This window comes from Mobula birostris, chromosome 5 (assembly GCF_030028105.1).
Source record: "Mobula birostris isolate sMobBir1 chromosome 5, sMobBir1.hap1, whole genome shotgun sequence".
NCBI classification, from domain to species: Eukaryota; Metazoa; Chordata; class Chondrichthyes; order Myliobatiformes; family Myliobatidae; genus Mobula; species Mobula birostris.
Genome location: NC_092374.1, coordinates 59647968 through 59659990, shown reverse-complemented (window position 1 = coordinate 59659990; position 12023 = coordinate 59647968). Strand labels below are relative to the sequence as shown.

The 12023-nt window shown below is 39.5% G+C and overlaps 1 protein-coding gene across 1 annotated transcript in view; it reads right to left on the bottom strand.

Annotated features, from left to right (window-relative positions):
* smc5 (structural maintenance of chromosomes 5) overlaps nucleotides 1–12023 on the bottom strand; it is a 62587-nt gene that overhangs the window by 13712 nt on the left and 36852 nt on the right. Inside the window, exons 12-16 of the mRNA XM_072258107.1 lie at nucleotides 8652–8746; nucleotides 7085–7217; nucleotides 4958–5131; nucleotides 3082–3251; nucleotides 1354–1477 (exon numbers count right to left, since the gene is read on the bottom strand). Coding sequence (XP_072114208.1) covers nucleotides 1354–1477; nucleotides 3082–3251; nucleotides 4958–5131; nucleotides 7085–7217; nucleotides 8652–8746 — 696 coding nt within the window. The remainder of the gene's footprint in view (nucleotides 1–1353; nucleotides 1478–3081; nucleotides 3252–4957; nucleotides 5132–7084; nucleotides 7218–8651; nucleotides 8747–12023) is intronic.

Here is a 12023-nt window from a genome sequence, read left to right as displayed (position 1 = left end):
GCTCCAAGTCTTTCAGAAGCATAACAATGCACTTACACAGAATAGATCACATCACATGAGAGGTAGAGATAATGTCAAGTCTTCCCCCCCTCCCCATAGTACAAAAGTCTAAAACTCTGTCGTCTCATTGTTCATTTTTGAATAAGTTAACAAAGCAAATAAAATAGAATTAATTTCTTTTTTTTAAAATTTTATTTTTTATTTGGATAAAGAATTCACAAGTATCATGTACTTCTTTCACATGTATGACCTTTTCCATTTTTTTTATATGTATAAAACTATAATTATTTATACATTCTTAAGTACATATTGAGATGATATAAGAAAAAATTAGACATTTAAATAGATAATTATGTACAGTAGAAATTCTAATCTATTAGGCTAAGTAATGGTATTAATTGTTAAGAAAAGTAGTAATAATAGTGGATTAGTAATAGTTTCTATACATCTCTTCTGGATCACTTCTTCTGGTCCAAAATGTTGTGTGTAAGCCTATGTAACAACCATTGTAGGTGTTTATATCCTAACTTGTTCATGCTTATCCGATCCTTATGTACTTATTTACTTAATTTTATCATTTTTTATCCCTTACCCAAATCTTTTCCTTTACTTGTATTAATTCTCTATTTTCCAAACAAAAAAACCAAAAACAGTAAACATTTAGACTAGGAGTGCTTACATTAGCAATATTATTGTGTTGATGAGAAGAGCAGTATAAATCATTAGGAGATTCATCTAAAGTCTGCTCGCATTGGGGTTATATATTCAATCCATTTATTCCACATTTGATAAAATTTTTCTTTTTGAATTCTCAGGGAGTAAGTCAACTTTTCCATTTTAAATATTTCCAAGATAATTTTGTGCCAATCTTCTAATGTAGGTGGTATTGGATTTAGCCACTTTCTAGCGATTGATTTCTTACTTGCCGCTAAAAGGGCCTGCAGTAACTTTATGTCTTCCTTCTGTTCAAGAAACAATACATGCCCCAAATAGAGCGTCTTAAAGTTCAGAGGTATCTGGGTCCTAAGTACCTTAACTAATGTTCTATGAATACCTTCCCAATATAGACTTAATTTAGGACAATCCCAGAAAATATGGAAAAGATTTGCCTAAAATAGAATTAATTTCATACAAAAATTTAAGTATTTGTAATAACTTTCACAATTACTATTGCTTTACTAAAGAGTACAGATCTATGTAATGATAGTTAAACACATTTGTGATTTTTCTTAACAAAACCAAAATTATTACACTAACATAATTTCCTCACATACTTTTCAAGGTATTTTGCCAGAGATTTAGAGTCATGGAGCAATATTTATGAATTGTTCCATAAATTCCTTTGAATCATACCTTAATAAGCTGTGTTAACTCTGAAACCAGCTTGGCTTTCTGGGTATAGATTGCTTTCAACTTTGCATTAGCTTTTCGTTCTTCCTCTTCAAGATTGATGGTATCCATCTCCATCTGCTTGAGACTTGGAAAATATTGTCAAATATGAGGACTGAGCAGCATTTGTCTGCTAACATGAAAATACTTTGTGACAAGACCATCATTGCCTCAGATAAAGAGCTTGTCTCCAATATTTGCGTTTTCAGGACAGCTGGATTATTCAGAGATCAAATTGAAAATAAACTTTAACAGAACCTGGCTGAAATAAATCAAAATTATATTGAACAATAACTCCCATTGCTAACCTACATTTGCTCCTAACTGAATTAAATAACTGGGAAAAAATGTTGTCCAAGATACATCAAACTTGTAGCATCTATTATCTGAAACATTAACATCTTCCAAAATGATGGCAGCACACTTGGTCGCAGTGGCCTCTCTGGGTGCAAAACAATATTGTAAATGTTTGTATTAAATGTTTTTCTTGTGATCGCAAGATACTGTTGGCCATTGATAATAAATAATAATGCAAGTCAAGTTCATTGGTAAGACCTAACAGGGGTGGGGAAGGCTGCATGGCCTCGCTTGTTGCACTGACCAGGCCCAAATGCTGCAGTGTCACCTGTTACAGCCTCCCTAGGGAGGAGGTACTGGAGAGAACAAGAGGCATGGCTGGCGCATTGGGATCTGTGCCTGGTTCAGGGCTGGCCCCTGCAGGCCGGGTGGAAGAACTGTTGTGTGTTTGTTCTTCCAAAAACTTGGCACCATCTATCTTCAAGTCACGTCACTCAGGGACTTGTGCTAATATTTTGTGACTATATGGTGGCGTAAGTATATGTGCTGTGCACTGCATGTAACTTTATGTACTGTGCTTTGCACCTTGCCCCTGAACAATGTTTCATTTAGCTGCATACATATGTATGATAGAATGACAATTAAACTTGATCTTGAATATCTCTTTTCCTCATGCCAACAAAGCTGATTTCATTTAGTTTGCACTCATATTACATAACTTAAATGATACAAAGAAGCAACAGCTGTTATGCAACAATCTAATATAACCAGTCAGAGTAAGGAGCTGCTTGTTTGACATAATTAACAACAATGCAAGTTCTATCAGTACTTGGCATCCATTTTAGTTTTATAGTTTACTAATATTGCATACTTCAAGGTGTGCATATGATTCTTCCAAACTAGAATGACAAAAGCAGCAAATGCAGTAACTAATATGACACTTAAAATATACCCAATGCAAAACTAGAATATCAAGAACTATTCAAATATAAAGAGTGAACCCTTTTCTATTCAATAAAATAATTATCATGGAAATATTTTCCCCACATAAAATTTAACTTTTTAGTAAACAGAGAAATTCATTTTTTTCTTTAATATTATGCACACTGAAAATATCCCTAACATTGTGTTTATATTCTCTTGCACTTCCAAAAATCATCTCTTAAATTGGGGGTTCCCAACCTGGGGTGCATGGACCCCTCGGTTAATAGTAGGTGCCCATGACATAAAAAAGGTTGGGAACCCCTACTTTACATCATTAGTTCATAAATACCCAGCCAGATAAATCCAGAATTTTGTTGTACTGTTAAAGGGCGGTGTTTGTTGTTTTCCACACAAGATACCCTCAGAATTTACATTGTACCTGAATGCACAGTAAAGAGGGTCATTCTGTACCTGTCATTCTTTGTGCTGATTTTTTGTTCTAGTTGCCTTCTCTTGCTTTTCATCTCCAAAAGCTCTTTCTTTTTTGTCCTCAGTTCATTATCTTTCCACTCGAGATGTCGGTGTGTCTCAGAAATTTCAGCAAGGCGGGATTCTAGCGCATTTAGCTTTGCAGTTATTTCCTACAAATGAAGTATACAAATAGCATATGATGTTATGCAACATCCTTTTACTCCTTGCTCTCTCCCTGCAGTTCACTTTACACTGAAATGAAGAGGCAGCTAACAAAATTGTCAAAAGAAATGATGCTAATATGGTTACAGTCCAGCTCCTTATATGAAGCAACTAGTTCCAGACCTCAACAACTACAAGGAAAACCATGCTGTATCTAACAGAATAAAAGTATTATAATAATAACTAAAAGCCTAGATTAGACAAGACACTATGCAGGTTGACTCTGTGGTTAAGAAGGCATATGGTGCAATGGCCTTCATCAACCGTGGGATTGAGTATAAGAGCAGAGAGGAAATGTTGCAGCTATATAGGAACCTGGACAGACTCCATTTGGAGTACTGTGCTCAATTCTGGCCGCCTCACTACAGGAAGGACGTGGAAACCATAGAAAGGGTGTAGAGGAGACTTACAAGGATGTTGCCTGGATTAGAGAGCATGCCTTATGAGAATAGGTTGAGTGAACTCGGCCTTTTCTCCTTGGAGCGACAGAGGATGAGAGGTGACCTGATAGAGGTGTACAAGATAATGAGAGGCATTGATCGTGTGGATAGTCAGAGGCTTTTTCCCAGGGCTGAAATGGCTAGCAAGAGAGGGCATAGTTTTAAGGTGCTTGGAAGTATTCTATTCAGGTTCTGTCTGTCTAAGTCGACAATGGATGCGCCTGGTCCTCTCCGGGGCGCAGACCTGGGCAATGAATATGGAGATCCTTAGCTGCCCAGACATGAAGATCCCCCTCTCGGCCTCGCGGGTGTGGTCCAAAGGAATGCGAAGCAGTACATTTGGCATCAGCTTGGCTGCAGGAGCTGCTGGAAAGTGACGTGATACGTCATCCAACCGCCTTAGGGGCTCCACTCTGGATTTGTGTAGGATTTACTCCTTAGCCTTCTCTTCTCCCGAAGATATCCATAAGGCAGTGGGATCTGTAACCCTGGATAGGGGCCCATACCAGGTACTGTCAGCCGGAGCCAGCTGAGCCCGGGACTCCTGTAAGGCAGGGTCGTCACACCCTGTAGTAGTGATATATGGAGCCACTACCCACTGCTTGGAAGTAGGTACAGAGATGTCAGGGATAAGTTTTTTTTATGCAGAGAGTGGTGAGTGCGTGGGATGGGCTGGCGCCGGAGGCGGAAACGATAGGGTCTTTCAAGAGGCTCCTGGATAGGTACTAGAGCTTAGAAAAATAGAGGGCCTAGGTAGTTCTAAGGTAAGAACATGTTCGGCACAACTTTGTGGGCCAAAGGTCCTTTATTGTGCTGTAGGTTTTCAATGCTCTATGTTCTAAGATCTTTCTAGTCCGGCATTCTAAATTCCAGCAAATTCCATGGCCCAAAATGTTTTGAATCGGTAGTTCCCATTTGTATTAATTAATTCTAAGTTCTAAAACTCAGTGAGATATTTTCTAACCTGCAGCTAATTAACTTACCAATGCAGCTTCTGCAACATCAGCCACTACTGTTTCTGACTTACAGAAGCTTCATATTACAGACAGTTCTCAGAACCCTTGTTTGACTCAGGGAGTATCAATATTTATATTAAATAAAAAGGTCTCCCATTCAGAGGATCATGACCTGGAGCAATTTCTGTAGTTGAGAAATGGAATTTCTAATGCTTCAACATCCAAACAAAAAGCCATTATAATTGTTTGAAAACTTACTTTTGCTTGATCATCCAACCGTCTCCGTTCCTCCACATCCACTTGAACAGTGAGGAACTGTGCATTTTTCAATGATGTGTTGCTTGAAATGGTCTTATTGGAGTATACCGATTTTTTTACACTGTATCGCTCTTCCCCTGTATAGATCTGACGCAGATGAGTTTCTTTTATCACCTGCAAAACATCAATGTTGGTTAGAATGTTGTACACTAATTCACATTGTTAGAAAATATACAGTGGTACATCTATCAGACTTCTCCCTGGACAGTACAGGTTATAGACCAGCGTTCCGATTTGACTACTGCTACAAAAATTAGTAAGATCTTGTCTCTTGGACTACGAACTCAAAATATCAAAAGACTTAAAAAGATTTTCCCCCTGTATTAAAGGAATACAATCAACATAACTTTCACCAATATCTGAACAATCTGCTCTATTGATTGCTATAAAGAATTGAGTGCAAAAAGAGGGGAATTGTACGTTAAATCTTATTCCTTTACAGATGTGAAAACCATCATCTAGCATGAGAAAAGATTAATATAAAAAAGACTGCCCTTTGATCTCTGATTTATTCAGTCTGACTGCTGGTAAATTATGGTCCCTCGTACACTATTAGATCACAGAGGATCCAATTATGAATATGTGAGATGTTTCTGATAGTGAAAGAAACAAAACTCAGGGTTTATCAAGCAGTGGCAAATCAAGGCAACTGGACTTGCTATGTTGTCTAGAAGACGTTTCGCCACTCATCCGATAGGCTTCTTCAGTTCTAATCCATGGTGGGTAGTTTTCCAGCTTGTTGACGCTTGTTTCTGGTTTGTCTGTGAGTTGTTTAAAGGTATAGCAATCACAAGAGGGTCGTTAAGAGGATCATGTGACTATATGATACCTTTAAACAACTCAGTTGAGTTTATAAGCCAAAGAACTACCCAACATGGATTAGAACTGAAGAGGCCTCTCGGATGAGTGGTGAAGCATCTTCTAGACAACACAGCAAATTCAGTTGCCTTGATTACTACTGCTTGATATACAATAACCTGGATGACTGAGAAACTTCACACACAAAATCTAGGATTGTTAATATAAATTAGTCACTGCAAAATTCAGTAGAGAGTTGACAAAAAACTGTTAAATATTGAGGATCAGTTAACACATTTAGGTTGATGCATGTTAAATACTTCGGACAAAAGATGAATATACAGATGCTACAGATACCTATAAAGGTATAGGTAAGCGAAGAAGGGGTGTTATTTTTTGTTAAGGGAGGACATACAGCAGTACTTAGTGATGGTATTTTTGAGGGATCATCATGAGGCCATATGGGTAGAAATTAGAAACAATAAGGGTTACTCTAATGGGGCTATTAGTCAGCTGGAACTTCAGGAGTTGGTGTGTAGAGAAATTGCTCAGAGTTGTAAGAATAATAGAGTTGTATTAGTGGGAGATTTTAATTAATTGAAAAGTACAGCAAGTCAAAAGTGGAAAATAACTGACCTGTTTTCTGACATTAATTTTTGGAAAGTAGCTAATCGTAAACATACTAAACAACATTTTCTGAGAAGAGCCTTGGGGGAAATGCAGCATGTCCACAGGAATAAAAGTCCAAGATGAATTTTGTGAAGATGCTTAGGCAGATGAATGGGCATTACTTATTTTCAAAAAACTTTTGACATAGTACATTAGAGAAAAAGAATCTCTGGGAATTAAGACAGACAGTGAATTGCCTGGATTATCATGGACACAGGGCAGTTTTTAAAATGGAGACATGATACTTCGCACTTTCATGATTGCTTATGACTTAGAAGAGGATGAGGGAAGCAGTTAACACATTTGCAGATGGACAAAAGACTGCTAGCGCCAGAATCTTAGAGAGGAAAGTAAACAACATGGCCTTGATGTGTCAAGGAAAATGGACCCACATCTGAAAAATGATATTTTAACATATTTAGATACTACATGATAACGGTAAGCTGTGGAGTGAACTGAAATTGTTTCAGAGGAAGCGTGACCTGAGTGAATGTGGTACAGCACTATTGAGGGTGGCAAGCGGTAACCTTGTAGGACTCCTGTAGAAATGCTATGCTTCTGATACAACTTGAATACAAGAAGTCAATTAAAAATACCTACCTTTTCAATCATCGATCTAGTCTTTGCTGTTCCTATAGGAACATCATAAACTTTGTACTGTTCACAAAGGTAGCTCATTACAGGTTCGGGTGCATCGATCAGCTCTCGCAAATAGGATACAAAACCATAACTTCTAAAAAAAAAAGATAAAATTCCCACTGTTAATTGGGATATAATAAAGCAAACTGCTGAAAGAAAAGATCCCAAAAGGTAAAGAAAATGGTCAAGGAAAATTGACATGCAAGTTACACAATAGGTTTTTATTTTTGATTAAAGGGAGCTGCCCTTATAGTAACAATTGATTATCAAGTTGCAGTCTAAGAAAACTGCAACATTAACTATTACAAATGTCAAGTTCTTCAGTTACTTTTGATCTTAAAGTCAACATCTCAGAGCTCAATTCTGACATCCTCCGTAAGGAGTTTCTGTACGCCATGGAATTAGTGGGTTTTCCCCTGGGTGCTCTGGTTTCCTCCCGTAGTCCAAAGACGTTCCAGGTAGGCTAAATAGTCATTGTAAATTGTCCTGTGATCAGGTTAGGGTTAAATCAACGTTGTTGTGGGTTACTGGGCAGCATGACAAGGGCCTATTCTTCACTTTATCTCTAAGTAATAAAAATGAAAATAAATGCAGCACAAATTATTATCAGTTAAATACTCAGTGGTATTGGTATGTAGTAGAGTTCAGTATATATTGTAAAGCAGTGTGAGATTTGTGGATTTAGTCCAGAATTTTCTCATAATGCAGTAAGTCGATCAGTGTAAATGTACAGTAACAGAGAAATAAATTTTCCCTGCAAATGTCATCTCTCTTGTTCAGTGCATAACAGATTCTCTTGCCCAAGTCAGAGTCTCACTCCACAGAACCAAGAACAAATATATAACCTGATGATCCAGCAAAAAGAGCGCAGAATTATCCCATGTTCCAGACAACTAATGAGTAAGCAAATATTGGTCCAGAGAGATGCACTGATCCCAATAGCTTTATGCAATTTTGTACAGTCACTTAAGCACTGACCTACCTACTTTATAGAATTACAGCGCATTGTTTTGGTCAGTCCTTCCTCTATTAAAAAATGGTAATCCCTTAAATGAATTTTGTTACACATATATACATTGGTGGTTGCAAGAACTTGTACACAAATTAATGGCTACATTCCTTTCATTGCAATAGTGAGGATATTTTCAAGTACTTCATTGATTTTAAAGCACTGTAATGTTTCAAGGTCATGAAGATCACTGTAGAAATACAAGTGCTTCTTGCATAAAAATTGAGATCTGATTAGAAGTATTAAAATATTACAAGTGCTACATACAAGCTTATACATGTTTATTTTTCATTTTTGATGACTAGTTCAAGAAACCTAAGCAAAGCAGAATCATTTTAGGAAAAGTTCAAGCCAAACAAGATAATGAAAAAAAAGCAGAGACATTATTACATACATTTCCAAATAAGAAGTTAGCCATTTAAGTTTCAAAGCACAAAGAAAATCTTCCACAAATGATGCAGCTATTTAGCATCTTGGAGAATAAAAATATTTTAAACAGAGAAAATGTAACCTACTTACTTAAGTTCTTGAATGGGCCTAGTAGGTGGCTTTCCTGCCATTGAAATAGGAGGTGCACACACCGCATTCACTTTTAGCCTCTGTTTATCACGAACCTGATTGTGTAATATTGGTGATAATCAATTTAATTTATTGGGAATAGTGTTCCAGCTTACTTTCCTCCCTCCAGTTCTCCCTGCACCCCCACCCCACACACAATCAATATTTCCAAATTTGCTGAATATGCAAGCAACTGACATCAACAATCTTCAGCTGTGTGTCAATTCTCCATGTGCAGCCAGTTACTATGTGGTGTTATTGTGGTATGATCTTCAACCCAAGCAAGCGCGCACGCACGCACGCACATGCACACACACACAATTTCAACCAACATGAGCGTGGACAGCAACCACACTCACGAACCTGGATTTCTGCTCTGGTCCTTTCCATTCTCCAAATTTAGATGTGGCTTAAGGCTATCCATTCTTTCATTGGAGATCAAAGCTATTATGACTATTATAATTGAAATAGTCAAATAAAATCATTGGTGTAATAATAATGTAAAAACAAATATAACTTTACATGCAAGTGACTCATTAAAATGTAATAAAGATGCTTCCTTGCCTAATTGTAAGTCTAACTTGGGTCTAATTCCAGTATGGTTCTAATTCCCCGATTACAATAAAATTTTTAGTTTAACATCTTGCAAGCATATAGTCATCAGAATCTAAGTCCAGTTAAACATTCTCCTCATCAGTTATTTTCTATTTAACCCATTTGATGTAAAGATTCAATACAATAACCAGGAAAATAATAAAAACGGAGATGGCAGTACTAATTCTGATTTATATGACCATGCACATTTTATCCTTCCATTGAGAAATCTTGCCCTTGTGTGGCAGCACACAAAAAAGGTGAACAATGAGTTGGCAGCTTCTGCATTTTTCTCTTAAGGCTCAAATAAAAGTAAAGGAAACAAGATAAACTAGATGGATGTTCAGTATACACAGAAAATGCTGGAGGAATGCAACAGGCCAGACAGCATCTATGGAGAAGAGTAAACAGTCGGCATTTCAGGCTGAGACCCTTCATCAGGACTGAAGAAAAAAGATGTCAGAGTAAGGGAGTAGCTGATAGGTGAAACCAGGAGAGGAGGGGTGAAGTAAAGAGCTGGGAAGTCGATTGGTGAAAGATAAATGAGAAGTGGGAATCTGATAAAGACAGAAAGCCATGAAAGAAAGGGAAGGGGGAAGGAGCACCAGGGGGCGGTGATGGACAGGTAAGGAGATAAGGTGACAGAGTGAAATGGGAAAGGGGAATGGTGAAGGAGAGGTGGCAGCCATTACCAGAAGTTTGAGAAATCAATGTTCATGCCATCAGGTCCTTCCAGGCCAGGCGACACTTCACCTGTGAGTCTGTTGGGAGGGGGTCATCTACTGTATCCGGTGTTCCTGGTAGATTGGAAGACCTATGCTCCATCCAGCAGAAAAAGTGGGATGTCCCAGTGGCCACCTATTTTAATTCTACTTCCCATTCCCATTCAGACATGTTAGTCCATGGTCTTCCCTACTGCCGCGATGAGGCAACACCCAGTTTGGAGGAGCAACACCTCATATTCCGTCTGGGTAGCCTCCAACCTGTTGGCATGAACATCGATTTCTTGAACTTCCAGTAATGGCCACCCACCCCACTTCACCATTCCCCCCTCTCACCTTATTTCCTTAACTACCTCTTGTGCTACTCCTCCTTATTCCTTTCTTCATGGCCTTCTGTCCTCTCCTATCAGATTCCACCTTCTCCTTCATTTTTTCCACCAACCGACTTCTCAGCTCTTTACTTCATCGTTTACCTGCACCCAGGGTTTCACTTATCACCTACTACTTTGGATTTCTTCCTCCCCTCCCCCCTCCCACCTTCTTACGCTGACTTTTCATCTTTTTTCTCCAGTCCTGATGAATGGTCTCAGCCCAAAACATTGACTGTTTATCCTTTTCCATAGATGCTGCCCGGCCTGCTGCGTTCCTCCAGCATATTGTGTATGTCGCTTAGATTTCCAGTATCTGCAAATTTTCTCTTGTTCGTGATTGGATATACAGTATAGCAGACAAGACAATTTGGAAGCAACAAATAAATCTCACTTCAAATGAAAAACTAATACTTTTGAAATGTAAAGTTTCTTCTTTAAAAAGTCCTACTTGTGCAACACACATCAAAGTTGCTGGTGAACGCAGCGGGCCAGGCAGCATCTCTAGGAAGAGGTACAGTCGATGTTTCAGGCCAAGACCCTTCGTCAGGACTAACTGAAGGAAGAGTTAGTAAGAGATTTGAAAGTGGGAGAGGGAGGGGGAGATCCAAAATGATAGAAGACAGGAGGGGGAGGGATGGAGCCAAGAGCTGGACAGGTGATAGGCAAAAGGGATATGAGAGGATCATGGGACAGGAGGTCCGGGGAGAAAGACAAAGGGGGGTTCCGGTGGGGGGGGGGGGAACCAGAGGATGGGCAAGGGGTATAGTCAGAGGGAGAAAAAGGAGAGTGACAGAAAGAATGTGTGTATAAAAATAAATAACGGATGGGGTACAAGGGGGAGGTGGGGCATTAGCAGAAGTTAGAGAAGTCCATGTTCATGCCATCAGGTTGGAGGCTACCAAGACGGAATATAAGGTGTCGTTCCTCCAACTTGAGTGTGGCTTCATCTTTACAGTAGAGGAGGCCGTGGATAGACATGTCAGAATGGGAATGGGATGTGGAATTAAAATGTGTGGCCACTGGGAGATCCTGCTTTCTCTGGCAGACAGAGCGTAGGTGTTCAGCAAAACAGTCTCCCAGTCTGCGTCGGGTCTCGCCAATATATAGAAGGCCACATTGGGAGCACTGGACGCAGTATATCACCCCAGCCGACTCACAGGTGAAGCGTCGCCTCACCTGGAAGGACTGTCTGGGGCCCTGAATGGTGGTAAGGGAGGAAGTGTAAGGGCATGTGTAGCACTTATTCCGCTTACAAGGATAAGTGCCAGGAGGGAGATCAGTGGGGAGGGATGGGGGGGGGGGATGAATGGACAAGGGAGTCGCGTAGGGAGCGATCCCTGCGGAAAGCAGAAAGAGTGGAGAAGGGAAAGATGTGCTTAATGGTGGGATCCCGTTGGAGGTGGCAGAAGTTACAGAGAATAATATGTTGGACCCGGAGGCTGGTGGGGTGGTAGGTGAGGACCAGGGGAACCCTATTCCTAGTGGGGTGGCGGGAGGATGGAGTGAGAGCAGATGTGCGTGAAATGGGGGAGATGCGTTTGAGAGCAGAGTTGATAGTGGAGGAAGGGAAGCCCCTTTCTTTAAAAAAGGACACCTCCCTCGTCCTGGAATGAAAAGCCTCATCCTGAGAGCAGATGCGGCGGAGA